General features: G+C 35.7%; 1 protein-coding gene across 1 annotated transcript in view; it reads left to right on the forward strand.

Moving 5' to 3' along the window:
• LOC117332641 (MLX-interacting protein-like) overlaps nucleotides 1-19,450 on the forward strand; it is a 42,733-nt gene that overhangs the window by 5,198 nt on the left and 18,085 nt on the right. The window contains exons 2-9 of the mRNA XM_033891627.1: nucleotides 1,566-1,672; nucleotides 6,303-6,376; nucleotides 6,952-7,071; nucleotides 8,012-8,186; nucleotides 9,528-9,617; nucleotides 10,043-10,122; nucleotides 10,704-11,663; nucleotides 13,658-13,790. Coding sequence (XP_033747518.1) covers nucleotides 1,566-1,672; nucleotides 6,303-6,376; nucleotides 6,952-7,071; nucleotides 8,012-8,186; nucleotides 9,528-9,617; nucleotides 10,043-10,122; nucleotides 10,704-11,663; nucleotides 13,658-13,790 — 1,739 coding nt within the window. The remainder of the gene's footprint in view (nucleotides 1-1,565; nucleotides 1,673-6,302; nucleotides 6,377-6,951; nucleotides 7,072-8,011; nucleotides 8,187-9,527; nucleotides 9,618-10,042; nucleotides 10,123-10,703; nucleotides 11,664-13,657; nucleotides 13,791-19,450) is intronic.

Below are 19,450 nucleotides of genomic sequence, written 5' to 3' on the forward strand. Positions count from 1 at the left end.
GCTTTAAGCTCCTTACCTAGCTGTAAGCTCCCTACCTAGCTGTTAGCTCCCTACCTAGCTGTTAGCTCCCTACCTAGCTGTAAGCTCCCTATCTATCTGTAAGCTCCCTACCTAGCTGTTAGCTCCCTACCTAGCTGTAAGCTCCTTACCTAGCTGTAAGCTCCTTACCTAGCTTTAAGCTCCTTACCTAGCTGTTAGCTCCCTACCTAGCTGTTAGCTCCCTACCTGTATTGTAACGTTTTATGTTCTCTGGAAGCTGAGAAATGGACCATTCAATGCTGTTGTGGTTGTATCCTTGGGTAGATACTTTACCCGTAAGTACTCCCATATGTTGTTCAGGAGGTATAGTTACCAACTGCTACAAGGAGACCCCACCTCAAAATGATTCTATCTGTTTGCTGGGCAATAAACCCAGCAGACAAACTCAAATGCTTTATACTATATATTTATATAGGTAATTTAGTTATGATGTAATGGTAACGACAAACATGTTCCAAACTCCTATGAATTGTACTTAATGCACTAGTTCTATTCACTTTGTAACTATAAGCACCAGCACTTATTTTTTTTATGATAATTATATTTATTAAATGGGTATAAATATGTATAAGTCATTTCTTTCATAAAGACCACATGTACATGCACAAGAAGTACTACTTTTGTCAGTGATAAATATAAATATCTGATATTTATAATAGGTAAACTCATTATTTAAAGCCACATCCAATTATAATAGATATACAATATAAGTACAATTGCTATGGAATTTGTAACTAATGTCCCATTATTTGAAGATATTTCTTTATTGCATCAAGTCAGTTGATGATACTGATACTGGTTAGATGTGGTCAAAATAAGGAGTCAAAAATGTAGGTTTGTTTATTAAGTTGGGTCACATGACACAAAGTGCCAGTGAGAAAGATTTAGCATACTAATGACTTCATGACCTATTTTCAAGGTAACTTGTGAAATATGAAATATTTGACTATCTACACTTTGGCTTTTTCTGGGGGCTTTTATGAGCCTTTAACATTAATAACAACATGCTTCACATCACATTTCACATTGCCAATTGCAATGGATTTCGCATTGGTTTATTTTTAATTTAGCAAAAACACCAACAGTCACACAGGTTATTTTTGATACATGTATATGTGCATGTAATTGAGTACAATGAATTAACCGAATGTACCATTATAATTAACAAGCCCCAACAATGCATATCTGTGCAAAACCTTTTATTATGATTCACCAACGCAAAAAAAAAAAAAATATCACATTAAAAAATTGTATCACTATATTGTACCATTTCTTGAAACATCACTTACATGTTGTGGCAAATATGAAAATTGGAAAAAGTTATTTTGCCATTTTTCCTAACTGGCTCTCTGGGCCTCCTTAGTAGTTACTGTGTAATATACTAGTCATCATTGTTTACTGAATATGGTGTGGAAATTCAAAGCCAGTATTGTATTACAGACATAGCTTACTATCTATAATTCAATCATATTAAATGTTGGTTCCTGTTGGAACGAAAGTCTTACTTATGAAATTTTTACTTTCAGTGGTAAACTGACATCGCCAAAATGGAAACAGTTTCGTGGCCTGCAGCTGACTATCAAGGACAAGATTCGACTCAACAACCTGATATGGCGTGAATGGTGCATGCAGTGTAAGTCTTTATACAGTATTTGTTGGTTGTCAGAGGTCTGACAATGTCCTCCCCATATACCTAAAAAGATTCTTCCCTACATGTCATGGTAATATGAACCTGTGGTCTGACAGTGTTTGAAAACAAATTCGATTTGAAAATGTTGATCAAACCATTGCCTGACTATTCTGTTCTCCCAACTACTAATTACAGCTGGAGGTTTATAATCCGTCCATCAGTTCCCCAAACTAAAACTTTTGCCAGGGAATTTAAGATTTGTAAATGATATTATGCAGGAAACATCAAATACATGTAGACAATATTTTTACTTATACTCTTAAAAAAAAATTCTAGCTTATTATATATATGACTTCTACTTTAAACAAAGGCTTTTGAAATTCTTTGTGTGAAACTCATAGGGAATTATTTTAGAGATTATGTACATTCCATTGTGTAGATCTGTAAGTCACTACCTGGTATAAGACAGCTGCATTATAGTATGTGTGTTTTGTTAAAACCTTGGGAAATTTATAAAAAAATGCACGCAAACACTTGGTTAAAAAATTAGCCTGATAATTTTCACTTGAATGTGTTTACATTAAGTTTGGTATCAAGAGGAGCCTGATAATTTTCACTTGAATGTGTTTATATAAGATTGGTATCAAGAGTATATTCAAATGATTACATAACATGGTTGATTCTGATTTTACTAGGTTACAGTTAATATCTATATGACAACTTGACAAGGTATAATATGGGTCTGTAAATATATTTTAAGCAAAAGATTAGAAAAAAACAACTCTTATGTGTTATGTACTTTAACAGCTGAAAACAGATAACAGTTTTTTTATATTACTGATTTGAATCATGACAAGAGTTAAGAACAATGATTTATGTCCTTATTTCAATTTTTTATATGATTTAAATTAAGCAAGATAATTTTAAAGCTAAATAGATAAAAATGTGAAATTGCAAAATTACACATTTGCTCTGTTATGCTTACTGGCAATATGATGTCTGCAGACCCACAGTAGATTGCACTATGCTACCGTACACTTCAATGATGTCACTCCATATATAGAAACCAATCAACATAACCCTTTCAGCATTAGAACTCTTCATTTTAGAGGCGAAAATATATATATTCATGTAACGATTTGGCTGCACCCATATAGGCGTGCAGATTCTGTGATAAACATATAGTTGGCAAGTCCTACAGGTCTTTATTGTTTTAAACAAGTATTATCTAGTAAGGCATTATTTCGTGAATGTTAGGAACAGCCCAGGTGTGCGTAGTGTTTAATTTGTGCGTCAATTACTCAAGTATATAGTATCAAAATTGATTAACGATTTTGCAGTGTTCACATAAGCTGAAATTCCTGATTACATGGCTATTCATCACCTAGGTCTGGTTTAATTGATTGAAATCATCTCTGTCAGACAAAAAGGCATCGATAATATTATTCTGCTAAAATTAAATGGTTGAAACCTGTTGTTATTCAATTTTTGAGACACGTTTTTGAGATCACTCACTGCCACTGTTGTTGATATGCAGCTTTTAAAAAACTGTAACGGTTACCTTCAATCTGATTGGCTGAAATTCTGATAGAAAAATGTAATGGACTAACTCAATCTAATAGCCTCTAATTGATTTTTCACCGAGTTGACCTACAGCTGATAAGTGTAGCGTAGCACAGTTCGATAAACTGAATATCTGATTATGACTTATATATAAATTACAAGGTATATTCTTTTAATTAATAAGAAGTTTTCAAGGGGTCTTGCATGACTCTGATTCTACTTTGATATAACTTAAATAGTGTCATTTACGACCATACTTTCACTCAAAGTCTACTTTCAGTGAGATAAAAATCTTTCCCTGAGAATTCGAAGTGAAGAATTTTAGTACGAGAGTTAGTTTGCAAGTTAAAACATTTCAGATTTGATATTTATTTCATAACAGTAAACTTTACCACTTTCAAAATTTATTTGCACTGGATATTTCATGAAGCCCAAGAAAGATTAATGTATACCAGCTACATCTTTAGAATCGGGCACTTTGTATGCAATAATTTAACTCAACTCTAGATCTGTCACTAAATTGAAAATAAATGTTTTCTGGATATTGTTCAATGTGCATGCATATCACATCTTGTTCATCACTCCTTTGTATACATTTCACCTATAAGCACCCAATTATCTTGCATGCATTTCAAACATAATTGAAACCCTAAGCTGTCATTGCTAGGGTTTTTATATAAATTAGATGATTTTGTGATGATTTTCATTCACACTCATCGATGATGATGTAATTGCAAAGGTTTCATATCCTCCTTTATAAACATTGGTGGTGTTTACATCCTGTTTATCAAAAACAGAAAAATAAAACTTTGGTAAGTCTGTGTCTCAAATCATATCTCGAATGATTAAAACAAAGAAAAAGGTAAAAGTTAGGATTTATAATTGTTAAATTGCACCTTTGTAGGCTTCAGCTTGTAGTTTTTGTCCATTCTTATAAAAATCTGAGTTTTTGCAAGGGGACATAACTCTAATTTGACTCTGGAATGACTAAAATTTTTAACTGTTACTAAGGATCTGTATACATATTTGACTGTATGGATCCATTATAATTGCAAATAAAAAATATTTCTCCCTAGGAGAAATGCAGAATTTAAGGTTTGTTTGCTTTACTTTATTTCAAGATAAGAGTATTTTTCCAGCTCGACAGACAACAGAAAAGATTAGACATGATATCTGGCCACAATATGTCGGAGCAACAAATTTGTTTTGGACTCATTATGTTATAATCATCAAAACAATGAAAAATTGAAGCAATTTGTTAATCTTACAAAAAAAAAAAAAGTGGTCACAGCCATTTCATTTGTAAACTTGTTTGTTGAAATAAATTGTTGTACATGCTGAAAAGTGGTGTTTTGATCAAATGATTACTTTGGCGCATTCAAAATTGACCTCAATATTACAAATGCTGAGATCATAACTAAACATGCATACTCCTGAAATATCCATGCAGTGTAAATTAGCGAGAAAACTGTAAAAATAAAAAAGTCCAGAGGGACAGCATGCATGGATTTCCAGCAGAATAGTATACGTGTATATGATCTCAAATAAAAATGCAAACAAGGCTGAATATGCAGTCCAAGTAAGGATACCTGGCTTAGCCCGTGTTGTTCAGTCTACTGGTTAAAATAATGCTTGTGCTTTTTTTCATGCTTTTGACTAAGGACAGATTTCTGTTTTTTTTTGTTTTTTTTTCGCAGCTGTGTTTTTTGTGTAGATGCAAGACATGCAATGGTTAGGTTGTGATTTATACTGGTCAAAGGGAGATAACTCCATGAGATACAGTCAAACCTGCTCTAACGACCCCCTGTATATAACGACTGCCTGTCTATAACGACCGGTTTTAAGATTCCCCGTGAGATTTTACTATATAACGACCCTCTGTATAGCGACTACCTGTCTAATGTGGCTAACGACCGGTGATTTCGGAACGGCGGTCGCTAATTTGTTTTCTATAGCGACCGATTTCTGTCTTCTGCTCTCAGCAGTCATCCCTCATAAAATCCCCGGAAAATTCAGACACATCGACTCTGGCTTGATTATACAAACAAAGGACCACCACAACCCTGGCCTGAGTATACAAACAAAAGACCCCTACCACCTGTTAGCCTATAATTACTGTAGCTGCCCTGGCCTGGGGCTCGGTAAGAGGGGAGTCGGGTCACCATGCGTGTCGGTATTACATTGCAACTGTGCACAGGTGGCTTCATTTGACACGGTCAGTTAATTTTGTGATTACAACTAGGATACATCACTTCAATAACAAACACTGGTCATATCTGTCAACAAGATTTACTCACATGAAAGCCAATAATGCCTTTCTTAATCGTAGCTGTCGGTACTAGCGTTTGTACTGCCGCCATCTTTAATTAGTCAATACTAATAAAAAGTCGTAAACTGACACAAATATCCGGATTTCAATTTGGGTCAGAAAAAAAAATATTTTGGTTTTAAGAGGTAAGACTATAACACAAAATAATTAGTAGTAACACAAATATAATTAATTTATTAATTATTGTGTATTCTTTTTCTTTATTTATGAAAGAAAGGGAGATAATTTGATAGATACATATAGCATTATTTCAGAACAGAATATTTAAAAAAAAATTATCCATAAGACCATTTTGAGTTATATTTTGTGTTTGGGTCCACAAATCATTAAATATCAAACCCTTCAGATTTATAAAGTTTATGCTTTTATTTAACTTCTGACTGGTCTTCTGAATGCCCTGTTCAATGACAATTTATTTATGGCAGGTTTAAGTAAATTGGTTGGTGCAGTAATTTTGACCTGTCTATAAAGGCAACCTGTCTATAGTGACCGTTTTTCTGCCTCCCCTTGGGCGGTCGCTATAGACAGGTTTGACTGTACATAAAAATTCCACTCGCAATCTAAAGCTTACCAATGACCAGTAAAATCATTCATAACATGCAACATTTTTGACAGCTTATTGTTATGTCATGGATGTAATATTCAATGGTATTTGATGTGCAAGTTGTGTCCAATGTGACCCTGATTGAAACAAGTTAATTTTTGTATTTAGTATTGATGCGTCTATTTTTTTCTTTCCAGATGTTCATGGGAAGAACTCAGTTGTGTGTCAGTTTGCTCCACCTCTTTCAGATGACATTCACTCAAAGCCAGAGGTATGGAAAAATATATCTGAACAAGAAATGTTATAAAGGCTGGATAAGTATAATGACAGGAATATAGGGACTACTTCAAATTCCACTAAACAAATGAAAACAATCTAAAACATGCACTCTGTATGGACTTTGTGGATTTGTTATTGGTGCCAAAACTAATTATATAAGGAATCAAAGGTACTGTGGTAATTACTATTGAAGATACACGATAATAAATGTACAAATATTTAGAAAAAAAAATATTGATGTCTTTGACTTAATCTGCTTGGGAAATTAGTCATTGATGTTTTTTTAATTAATATGTTTGAGGAATTCATCAATGGTGCCTTTGAATTGATTTGCTTGAATTATCAAACATTCGAAAAATCTCAGAAAGATGACCAAAGTATTCTAGGATTTTACAATTTAAACTTCCTGGTTGATGTATTTTTGATAAGTTACCTCCCTTCAATTAAATTTAAGTTAGATTAATTTAAACATTTGAATTCCTAATTTGTCTGTAAGGGTTCATATTGGATATGTAAAATTATATTTGCAATGTGTTATTATTTTTATATACCTATATATCTCTATAGGCAATCGTGTTGGAAGGGAAATATTGGAAGCGAAGACTAGACACTGTCACATTTGAGTACAAGAAATGGCGACGTTACTACTGCAATCAGCGGAAATACAACAGGAGGAGAAATGTAGATGTAAGTCTTGGGATAATTTTCTTTACAAGTTTGTTGGCCAGTTACACAAATTTGAAAGAAGCAACCTTGGTTGAAATTTCAGGGTGTAAAAATCCTAATATCTGAGAGATCCAGTATTTGTACTGAGACAAGTGCAAACTGTTTGTACACTTGCACTTGGTAAGTTAAAATTAGATTCCTTCAACATGATTTTTAAGTTCAATTTCTTGAATCATGACAAGGAAATTAATAGATTGTCAGAAGTGTATAATTATGTACTGAAATATTTTATAAAGAATAGTTAGTAATTAAAATACTTTACAATGCTTTAAAATTTCCACGATGAGGATAGTAGGTTGCTGGTGTGATTTGAGGCCTATAGGACTGATGTGTAAACTGCAGCAGTAGCATGAATTACTCACTGTAATACTAGACTATGTTCTGGTTAAACAAGGGAGTGAAGTATTTTCTGTTAAATGATCTTTGTAAGTCAAGGGCATTTAAAATTGCAGGAATGATAATTAGAGATGAACCAAGATACAAGATTTAGGAATTTAAAAATTAACAAGAAAAAAAAAAGTTGCTCTTCTGGTTATTTTGTTGTCATTCTTTTTTAGATACATTCCTCTAATAAACAACTTATGAGAATTCAAAATATTGGGCCACACCAGGATGAGGGTTACCAAGTAGCTCAAACAAATTTTCATTAACCTACTTTCAAGGTCACATAAGTCAACTGTGTTTATGTCTATAAAAATTGCTTTGAATGCCAAGGAAGCCAGTGATATTGTAATGTGTAATGTGTAGAGTAAATTATATTTAACCTATGTTAATGAATTGGAAAGCGACATATCAGAGTGGTGATACAGGTCCTTTAAGCCTCTTACTATTGCCTTTATTTGTGCTTATTCAGGAATTACTATATATAATTTTAATTTTGAGGTATATGTTTCCAATGCAGATGTCAGAACTGTTGAACAAAATGGGGAATGTGACCAAGTCAACAGCTTCCCAACAACAGTCATCCACAGATATCTACCTGAACAGTACCGACTTCATGGACATGGACCTGGAGGATGAGCTCTTTAATCAACTTAATCACTCAAGCTTTACCTTCCCAAATCCTCGAGAATTCAGTAAGTGATATAAGACAACTCGGATACATTCAATGTGTTGCTGTGTAACTGGATATACCATACCAATTTGTTTGGTTATCCATATTCGCAATATTTGATGGATTTTAGAAAATATCTGGTTATATTACACTGGTTAAATTATTGCATGTTTTAATGTTAATTAGCATACAGTTGAACCCACTTAATTTGAAATCGGATATATTGAAATATTGTTTAATTTGAAGTGAAATAAAATCCCCATCCAAATGCCTTCTTTGTCTTGTTAAATCGGTTATTTTGAAATCGGTTTATTTGAAATATCGCTTTATTTGAAAGGAAGTTATTGCTCCCGACAATGCTAAACCATTGTTTATGTAACGCTTAAATTGAAAGTCGCCACGACTGGCTTCGATTACCGGCAATTACAGGTACGTGCGTCCGATCAATAGACAGGTAAAATTGAAATTCTGATTTACACAATACAAATAAATTGTGACTTTTAATGATTAAATGCGTTCGTTATGAGCATGAATCTGTATTTGTTTACGTGTATATCTTGAGGGACACAACTTATTTTGGCTTCTGCTACATATATACATTGAAATTGATTCTCATTCAACTATACACGAGACAATTACAAATGATGAGGCCATTCTTAGGGATTTGACAGACAATGATAACAAAGTAACCAGAACTGATATTGACAACGACCCTCAAACAATTTCTGAAAATGCAACTATCTGTTCTCACGTGTGTCTGTGAACTCAAAATAAACAAAAACAAGCAACAGTCAAAGTTTTCTTCCATCAAATTTAACATTATTTCTAATAAACTGTGAAACTATTATCATTTTGGAACCGATTGTAAATACTGACTAAGAAAAATGTCGATTAACTATATTGAACAATGGTGTGTTGTCTGACGTAGCGCGGTACTGAAATATGTCGGCAACAGGCTGGATCCCGATTATATTGAAAACCGGTTAATTTTTCCATTCCCCGACAATTTCAATATAACCGGGTTCGATTGTATTTATATCCTTAAAACAATGTCGGTTCAAATTGAGGAATAGAAGGTAGTTTTTAGCCAGGAATTGACATTTAATGTCACTGGTTGTAAAGAAAAAAAAATTCATTGCTAGTTCAAATGGAGGAATGGTAGGCTATAATTGTTAATTACATGCAGTAACTATTTATTAGAAAAAGTTTACCTTTGAATATTTCACATATATCAGCTATTTTAACTAACTTGAAGAATTCTGAAGATAATTGTGTGTAATTTGCGAGATATGGTTTGAAATTGTCAAAATCTTGATTAATATGTTTGATGCATCATATAGAGGTTTAAAGCATTTTTTTCCAGGTTCGTTTGGTATATCCAGCCTGTTACAGCCAGGTCTTATCCCTCTACAGCCAAATCTAGATGATACTGATGCTCTCATGGACTTTGAAGGTTGGTACTCTGATATGAATCATTCTAAATATTCTGAAATTTAGAATCAACATTTTTATTTACAATAGAAGTTTTGGTATGATTTTCCCCTTAGTTACAGAATGTTTTTGACTCGGGGATTGATATAAATGGCATCAGTTAAGCTAAATATGTAGTAACCTTGCATTAATTTGCTGTTAGCGTATTTTATTGTTTCTGAATTTAGACTGATCTGAAACAGAAGTGAAGGTTGCCTTGTAAAAAATTGAAAACAATATTCACTCTGATGTGATGCGACAAATAGTCAGTATCATCTTTAGCATAAAATGCTACTTTAAACCAATATGGCAACTATAACATAATATATTGTAGTGTTTCTACTCTGAAGTGTTAAATAATACTGGTAATGTCACTAAACAGCTTTATCCCTTTTGTAACTTTGACAGAACTTCTACAACAAACAAATACTAGCAAGTCTGGCAGCTCAGTTGTACAGTTCACTGGAAGTACTTCATCAAATTCACAGGTATGGAAGCAGTTGCTCAGCTGATTTTAAAAAGAATAGTCTTTCTGAATGTAAAAAAATCTCATACATTTTTTCTGTGTTCATGTAAAAAATATTTTTCATCATGACTTGTAAATTGTCCAGTTTCATATAAAACATAGGACAACTTGTTTGAGTGTGTATATCAGATAATTAAGGGGCATTTTAGTAAAATATATATCCCCCAGGAGGACTCCAGGAAAAACAGCTATGCATAGTGGGTGCGATAGAAAATGTATCGACGGTACTGTTTGAATTAAATCACTTCTGTGCTGGTTCCTATTTGACAAATCTGGAGTCCCCTCATTGGATAGATATTTTAATTGATAGCCTTCATCAGTAATAAGTTATTTGAAATTAGAACTTGTACTTTGTCTATAAAAGAAATGATAATTGCAAATAAAAAAGAAATCCATTTTTTGTTCATTTGTATTTAAAATATTAATATGTTTCTAATGTAAAACATAGAAAAACATACATTTATTTTTTGTGTCTTGTTTAATAAAAATTGGTATTATTTCATCTTGAAACTTTTATTCTTATCAATACTACATGTTTTTCAGAAAATTTACCCTGCAGATGACTTTGACATTGGTACAGGATCTTCATCCATGTCTTCATTACGTGCTCTGCTACAACCAACATCTGCTCCTACTCCTCCACCCCAAAAGATGGTGACTCAGACCCCTCTTATTCAGAGCTCACCGGATCCCCAACTTATCTCTCCTATCCCTTCTCCAGCCCAGTCACCACTACCTCCCCAGCCAGACCAGCCAGCAGCAACTCCTGGTGGCAACAATGCCATGATGGATTTGATAAATTTGCTACGCATGGCTCAACAGTCTCCAGAAAACAATGGCCAGCTTGTGTCATTACTTGCCACGCAGCTGTTGGAGACGCAGGCATCTTCAAGTCAGACTAATGAAACATTGCTGCAGATGCAACAGTTTCAGCAACAACAACAACTTATACAGCAGCAGCAGCAGCAGCAGCAGCAGCAGCAACAGCAACAACAACAACAACAACAGCAACAACAGTTGTTACAGTTATTACAACAGACTCAACAGCCTCAACAGCTGCAGATGCAACAGCCTGCCACACAACAGACTTTTTCATTACAAAATAATCAACAACAACAAATTTTTCAACAACAACAACAACAACAACAACAACAACAACAGCAGCAGCAGCAGCAACAAGAACATCATTTCAGAGTACAACAACAACAGCTTCAACAACCACAGAGGTTGCAACACCCAGGGGAGGTGAAACAACAGACTTTAAGTGCTAACAAAACAACAAAATCAGACAAACAACCAAACCAAAATACGAGTCCTTTGCAGGCTGCTCTCTTGTCTGGACTTAAATCTAAAGTTACATCTCGTGTGGCTAGCAAAGCTGCTGCCACAGCCTCTGCCACAGCCTCAGCCACAGGGGCTCCTACAGCATCACCACAGTTTACAATAGGCAAGGTGAACAAATCTGCCACGTCAAAGTCTGGAGGGGAGTTTGTTGTGCCAAAGGTCAGTAAAGTTGAATGAATTTTGAGGGAATACTGAAATAACACATTTATAGGACTGATTTTGTCATCCAAGCTACTCCTGTAGATTATGTAAGTTGTTTTATGGTAATGTGTTTCCTAGTACCAAGTACCATGACATGTTAAGTGCAGTGCAACTTCCGAAAACCGAACCTTCTAAAACCGAACACCTCTGAATACCGAACGAATTGACATTGTACGGAATTGGTCCTTCTTTATTATAGTATTAAAAAACTTCCAAATACCGATCCCTCTGAATTCCGAACACCGGACCGAATTTGCGTCCGGTTCCTGTTAAAATATACCAAAAATTTCTTCTGAAAACCGGCCTTACCTGAGCGATTATGACACGAGGTCAGGCCAGTCAACCGTGAAACAACAACTGTAACGGGTATTGTGTGAAGCCTTATTGTCTCGGGACCTACGTAGGTGATTTGTACAGGTATCCAATATATATCCCAAGGGGGCATTATGACGGATGGCCCAGTGTATAATCAACACGATAATTATGAAACAATGTCACACTTCATTGAAGCGTTTAATTTAATTTAATTTAAATGAGGCCCAAAGGGGGTTGTTTTCGTAAAAGAAGCCACTGATGTTTTTTTAGACAACAGCGATGTCGGAAATACGACCAGTATCAACTGATCAATTGTAATTGATATTGAAACAAAACATCTTCACACCCTTTAATATTAGTCGATATGTAAAATATTCCGTATTGCATCCACATGACGGAAGCTTCACCGGATGTAACAAAATGTAGGTCGATCGTAAAGTGTAGTTGTACATGTGAAAAAACTGTTTAAAACTATAGTTAAAGTCATTTGCCTTTCTTATATATTCTGCAATATATACATGTACATTGATTAACTTTCATAATATGCATATTATTCAGACAAACCAAATATTGTCTACGTGTGTACGTGCCGATTTGTAATCGGGTGCATTCTAATAAAAAATCGTCCGACCAATTATATCCGGAATTCGACCGGTCATTTTTCGATCAACTTCTCCAAACCGAACCCTCTGTAAACCGAACAAATAGTCATGTCCCATGCATGTTCGGTTTATAGAGGTTCCACTGTAATTGTTTTGACAAGGAAATGAACATGTGGTATCATACTTAATTATTGATCAAGATCAAGATATACCCAGTATAGTGATAACTTGATATAGGAACTAAGGGAAATAAATAACTTTTTTTGCCAAATATTTTGAAAATAAAGCAAACAAAGATTGGTTATATTCTGTTTGATTTGTCATCAGCTCACCGGTTACGAGTAACTGTGAGCTAATGCTGTCACCCTGTCGTCGAAAAGTATACACCTCACACCCATCTAATTTGGTTTATACCTTCATTAGAGGTCTAGGAGTGATGTTATGGCAAAATCATGAAGAAAAAAATTGTGATTTTTTCGCATTTTACCATTTTGTGGACTTAACGTTTTTGGTACCAAAACTCACTTTAAAGTTTTGGGGGCAAGTCCAAAAGTATGCTCTCACACCCTTCTAATTTGGTTTATGCATTCATTAGAGGTACAGGAGTGATGTTGTATCAAAATTATGCAGAAAAAATTGTGATTTGTTTTGGCATTTTAATTAGTGGACTTAATTTTTTTTGCACAAAAACCCTCTTTAAAGATTTTTTTTGCACAAAAACCCTCTTTAAAGATTTTTGGGGTATGTTTTGGAAAGCTTGTAAGTCTGCACTCTTCTTATTTGGTTTATACATCCATTAGAGGTCTAGGAGCGATATTATGTGACGTACAATTTCAAAATGTCATGCTTATATACATATATAAAAAATGAATGCATAGTGTGATTGCTGCCGCCGGTGAGCTTTCGCAATCATTGATTGCACTTGTTGTAAATGCTGAAAAGTTAAACTCTGTGATATTATTCTTTGTTTGTCATTTCTATGTGCCAGAATTTCTTTGTCCTTGTGTATTAAAATATTCATTCCTCTTTTTGCAGACAAAAGTGATGCGAATGAAGACGAGACAAGGACAAACTCCCCTTCTACCTAAAACCTCCTCCTCTACTGTTGTTAGTAATACATTGACACCCTCTCAACAAAACACTTACCTGGCTCAACTTCTCACGAAAGGTAAGTCAACAGAGTTTGGATTCACTTGTATAGGTTCGAGGCTACAATTAACCTGCCCTATAGGCTGTGTTAATTTGAGGTAGAACCCAAGCTCATTATCAGCAATGTTCTCCATAGTATCTTCTCTGCTAAATGAGCATTAGATTAACCAGATTTGATTTGCTGCCCCCACTGCCCAGGGCTTTATTAGGGGCTTTTGGGAAATGGACCCTGGGGTCTAATTGGGAAAAATTGATCGACAAAACAGCTGTTTTGGGAAATTTGGACTAATGCCATTGTATCAACTAAACACATCATTTCTTGTCTGCATATATATATAATATGGTAGCTATAGGGTTTATAAGTAATGTATAAGTATCATATAACTCTTTAATATAAATTTTTTTAAAGAGAAGATCATTCTGCTCCAACTATTTTTAGGGTAGATATTTGAAGTAGGAGGGTGGTTTACATAATACTTTGAAACTTTAATCAGAAAAAAAAGTTCAACTTTTACATATTGATTATTTTGTTTAATATTTTAAAAAAAAATCAACCTAACTTACCGACATTGTCTATGATTATTAAAATATTATTCTATGAATAGATTGGAAATCAATTATCAAGTGACAACTGGCCACCATTAAGTATATCCTTGGCCAAATGTGGAACAATTACAACATGTATTGTACAAAAAGTCAAAAATTCCATTAGTTGGTTGTTCTGATAGATTGATTATTCAGACAGAACACAGGAAGTACAGTCAACCAATTGTGACATTAATCATTAGAGCAGTATTTGTCTGTCCTTCTTATGTTCTTCATTCGTATTAATTATCTGTTGCTCGTTTTTCTACTGCTGGATCTGCGGTTACCGGTATTTGCTGTGTATGGTCTTCAGTCGTGTCATCAGTTGCTTGTCTTTCCACTGTTTCGTCCACTGTTTGATTTTTAAAGAAAAAACTTGTCTTTTTATTGTCCTTTTCGTCAGATTTTCTTATTTTTTTAGCATAATACTTGCTGTTGTGAGACATGGTGCGATGAAACTCGCAATCCATCAAACGCTTGTAAACACCTGTTGCCGAGATCGCATTACATAAAACGTCAAAATGACTATGAATTTGGAACGAGGGGTTCCGAGTGACACACCCTTCGGATTAGACTACAGTACTGTAGTTCCACTCGTCATGTTTATTTTCTTGACACGCTCAACGCCGTAATCAGAAAGAATTTTTTGTTTCAACATAATTTATTTGTTCATACATTTGAATTGGGAATTTTCAAGTAGAAAATTGGGAAAAATCACACTTTTTTGTCATTGGGAATGGGTCCGTTAAACGGACCCAAATAGATGGGTGATAAAGCCCTGCTGCCACACCTAAGGTCTTGTTGGTTATCCTTGAAAGGATTGTATGTACTTAAAAGACATGCAAAAGAATAGCATCTTTAAATATCAAATTATTAAAAGATACAGTATATGCCAAAAATGCATCATATAGTCCTTTGTCTTAGAACTTGCCAGTGATGCTATAAGGGGCAAAAGTATGGAATAGTAGAATCTTTTGTTTCCTTGGGGGTGAGACAGAGGAGGATCTCAACCCGGGGGAGGAAGGTTGTTAGGTTGCCAAGCAGGAGGCTTGCTGAATCATCCCAAGAGGGTGGAGAGTACCATGTTTACCCTCTCATGTATATAATATCGACATTGCATCATGATCAATGCAAGACAATGTTGATGTGACGTGATTAATTGTTGAAGTTATGTACGTCATTGGGTGGTTTTTCTCCGGGTATTCCGGCTTCCCTCCACCTCCAAAACCAGGCACATCCTTAAACGACCCAGCTGGCTGTTAAGGTGCAGTGTTAAGCTGGTATATCCAGCTTTTGATATTCGGTGAGATTGTACTTAAATTGGCACTTGAGTATACCCAACATCTGTGGATGTCATCTTCATATGACATATATATACTTCTGTTGAAAGAAAGGGGAGGGGGGCACTTCTTTACAAATAAACATGATATTGCCAGCTACCACAATGTTTTAAATGATAAATGTCAATCATATTGACTATAAAAAAATATAGGAAGGCAATTAGATGCTGAAAGTATAAAACATTTTTATGGCATTATAATTAAGTATCCATACTATTGATGGCCCCACATTGTGGATGCCCTATAGTAATCAGTGTCTGTCCGAGCTAACATCCAATATTTATGAGCTTACAGATGTGACCTTACACAATAGAATTGTATAGATTTATTCTGTAAGCTCATAATGTTATTAGTCACCTACCAATGATTTTGTGTTCTAGTCCCATTGGCAGATCAAGGACATGCAATGTTGTGTCAGGGTAGTCCCATTGGCAGATCAAGGACATGCAATGTTGTGTCGGGGTAGTCACATTGGCAGATCAAGGACATGCTATGTTGTGTCGGGGTAGTTCCATTGGCGGATCAATACCTTGCTATGTTGTGTCGGGGTAGTCACATTAGTGGATCAAGGACATGCAATGTTGTGTCGGGGTAGTCACATTAGTGGATCAAGGACATGCTATGTTGTGTCGGGGTAGTTCCATTGGCGGATCAATACCTTGCTATGTTGTGTCGGGGAAGTCACATTAGTGAATCAAGGACATGCTATGTTGTGTCGGGGAAGTCACATTAGTGGATCAAGGACATGCTATGTTGTGTCAGGGTAGTCCCATTAGTGAATCAAGGACATGCAATGTTGTGTCAGGGTAGTCCCATTGGCAGATCAAGGACATGCAATGTTGTGTCGGGGTAGTCACATTAGTGGATCAAGGACATGCTATGTTGTGTCGGGGTAGTCCCATTAGCGGATCAAGGACATGCTATGTTGTGTCAGGGTAGTCCCATTGGCAGATCAAGGACATGCAATGTTGTGTCGGGGTAGTCACATTAGTGGATCAAGGACATGCTATGTTGTGTCGGGGTAGTCCCATTAGTGGATCAAGGACATGCTATGTTGTGTCGGGGTAGTCCCATTAGCGGATCAAGGACATGCTATGTTGTGTTGGGGAAGTCACATTAGTGGATCAAGGACATGCTATGTTGTGTCGGGGAAGTCACATTAGTGGATCAAGGACATGGTATGTTGTGTCAGGGTAGTCCCAATAATAATATTAGAGCAAATGGTTTCTTGATGACACAGCGAGTCTCTTGTTGACCTGTGATTGTTCTAGTTATACTTCAAAACAAAAATAGGACGTATATATCAGTGATGTACTACATGCTGTTGTATGAGGGTTGAGTCCCATTGGTGGACCTATAGGACATGCTGTTGTATGAGGGTTGAGTCCCATTGGTGGACCTATAGGACATGCTTTTACATCAGGGTTGAGTCCCATTGGTGGACCTATAGGACATGCTGTTGTATGAGGGTTGAGACCCATTGGTGGACCTATAGGACATGCTGTTGTATGAGGGTTGGGTCCCATTGGTGGACCTATAGGACATGCTCTTGTAGGAGGGTTGAGTCCCATTGGTGGACCTATAGGACATGCTGTTGTATGAGGGTTGAGTCCCATTGGTGGACCTATAGGACATGCTGTTGTATGAGGGTTGAGTCCCATTGGTGGACCTATAGGACATGCTTTTACATCAGGGTTGAGTCCCATTGGTGGACCTATAGGACATGCTGTTGTATGAGGGTTGACACCCATTGGTGGACCTATAGAAAATGCTGTTGTAGGAGGGTTGAGTCCCATTGGTGGATGTAGGACATGCTTTTACATCAGGGTTGAGTCCCATTGGTGGATGTAGGACATGCTTTTACATCAGGGTTGAGTCCCATTGGTGGACCTATAGGACATGCTGTTGTATGAGGGTTGAGTCCCATTGGTGGACCTATAGGACATGCTGTTGTATCAGGGTTGAGTCCCATTGGTGGACCTATAGGACATGCTGTTGTATGAGGGTTGAGTCCCATTGGTGGACCTATAGGACATGCTTTTGTATGAGGGTTGAGTCCCATTGGTGGACCTATAGGACATGCTCTTGTATCGGGGTTGAGTCCCATTGGTGGACCTATAGGACATGCTCTGGTATCAGGGTTGAGTCCCATTGGTGGACCTATAGGACATGCTGTTGTATCGGGGTTGTTTTAAGTTACATGTCTGTAATCTTGTCTGGTTCATATAAACTATAAAGTGTTCTCCCATAGCACTGTATTGTGCCTTCACTATCAATATACTCATGACAAGATATAGAACAAAATCTCAAATAAAATGCAATGGGTTGACCGTACGGGGCTGTTATTTTATCCCCATTTATGAACCTCATTTACAATACCTTCTAGGATAGTATTTTGTCTGTGGCTTACTGAGGGTATCAGTTGATCATTTATATCCAAAATGTTTAGCTAGGCTTTTACACATGTTTCATTTTACTAAACATTATATTTTTGAAATATCTGCCTTTTTGTGATGGTCTTCTCTTAGGAAAGTGCTACATCTCAAAGTATATTAATTACTCACATATAAATTCATGTTGATCGTAATTTTACTTTGATTTCTGAAGTATTGATCTTATATGCAGTTGTATATTGATAATTATTTAGATCAATTTGTTCTGATTCGGTAGTGGTCAATTTTCCCCAGTTATGGCAGGGGGAATTAAAAAAAGAAAAGTACATACATATGTCATAAAATTTGTAGAATCTCTTGATTGTGTGAGCACCAATACTTCTTAACATGTACATTAAACGTACAGCCAGGGCTTTTTCTGAGGGTATTTTGGGGGCCATTAATGGGCCGATCATTTTCAATTGAAATTATTTCATATTTAAGGCAAATTCCCAAAATTTGTAGTTGACTCCAGTGCGTGCCAAACTACATCGGACCGATGGACATATCCGGTAAAACTGTCGTCGGTCCGATTCGGTAATTAGTATCACAGGACCAAATGTCCGGTCCGGAATTCATATGGGCTGATTATTATAGTTTCTATCATAACTTCCGGGCGATGTTTCCACCATTGAAATACGTTCCCTGGTGCATTGCTGGGCAAGGCTTTAAAGCGTAAAAGTTCTAATAGTTCCAATTCACGCTCAAAACAACAGTATTAGGAAAAGCGGGAGCGAAAGTTTCTAGCTAATTATATATATAAGTGGTGTGATTGGCGTGAGGAATGGCTGAGGTTTGACGATGGCGTGATGACATGTGTCCTATATGCATCAATCAGACTGCTATCACTAAAGGTGTTTTCGTTCTCAAGGGAATATTTATATTTCCACTCAATTCAGACTCAATGAACCTACCACAGTTAACTCAAGTCATTTTTCAATGAACTTTATCAAGTCCGGCGTAGGAATACATTTGTCATTCTAAAAGTAGGGGACTATAATTTTTAATTCCTTTTCAAAAGTGCTCATATTTATATGAAATAAATTCCATTAAAAATAATATTTGTCTTATTTCGTTATTAAGTTTGTTCACGAAAGAAATCCTGAAAGTAATAACCATATGTAAACAAAGAGTGATGACGTACATTTCGGTAAGTTCCGTGGTAGACTTGCACAAGTCCCTATTTGTCAAGGACAAAATATTATACAAAAATATCAAAAAAATATATATTTAAGGATTGAATAAAGTTATGTTGAGGTGTATGGGGTTATCAACCTCAATAGGTCTTGAGACAAATCTTATGAATTGCAAAGCAGTTCATG

Source organism: Pecten maximus, chromosome 8, assembly GCF_902652985.1.
Source record: "Pecten maximus chromosome 8, xPecMax1.1, whole genome shotgun sequence".
Lineage (NCBI taxonomy): Eukaryota > Metazoa > Mollusca > Bivalvia > Pectinida > Pectinidae > Pecten > Pecten maximus.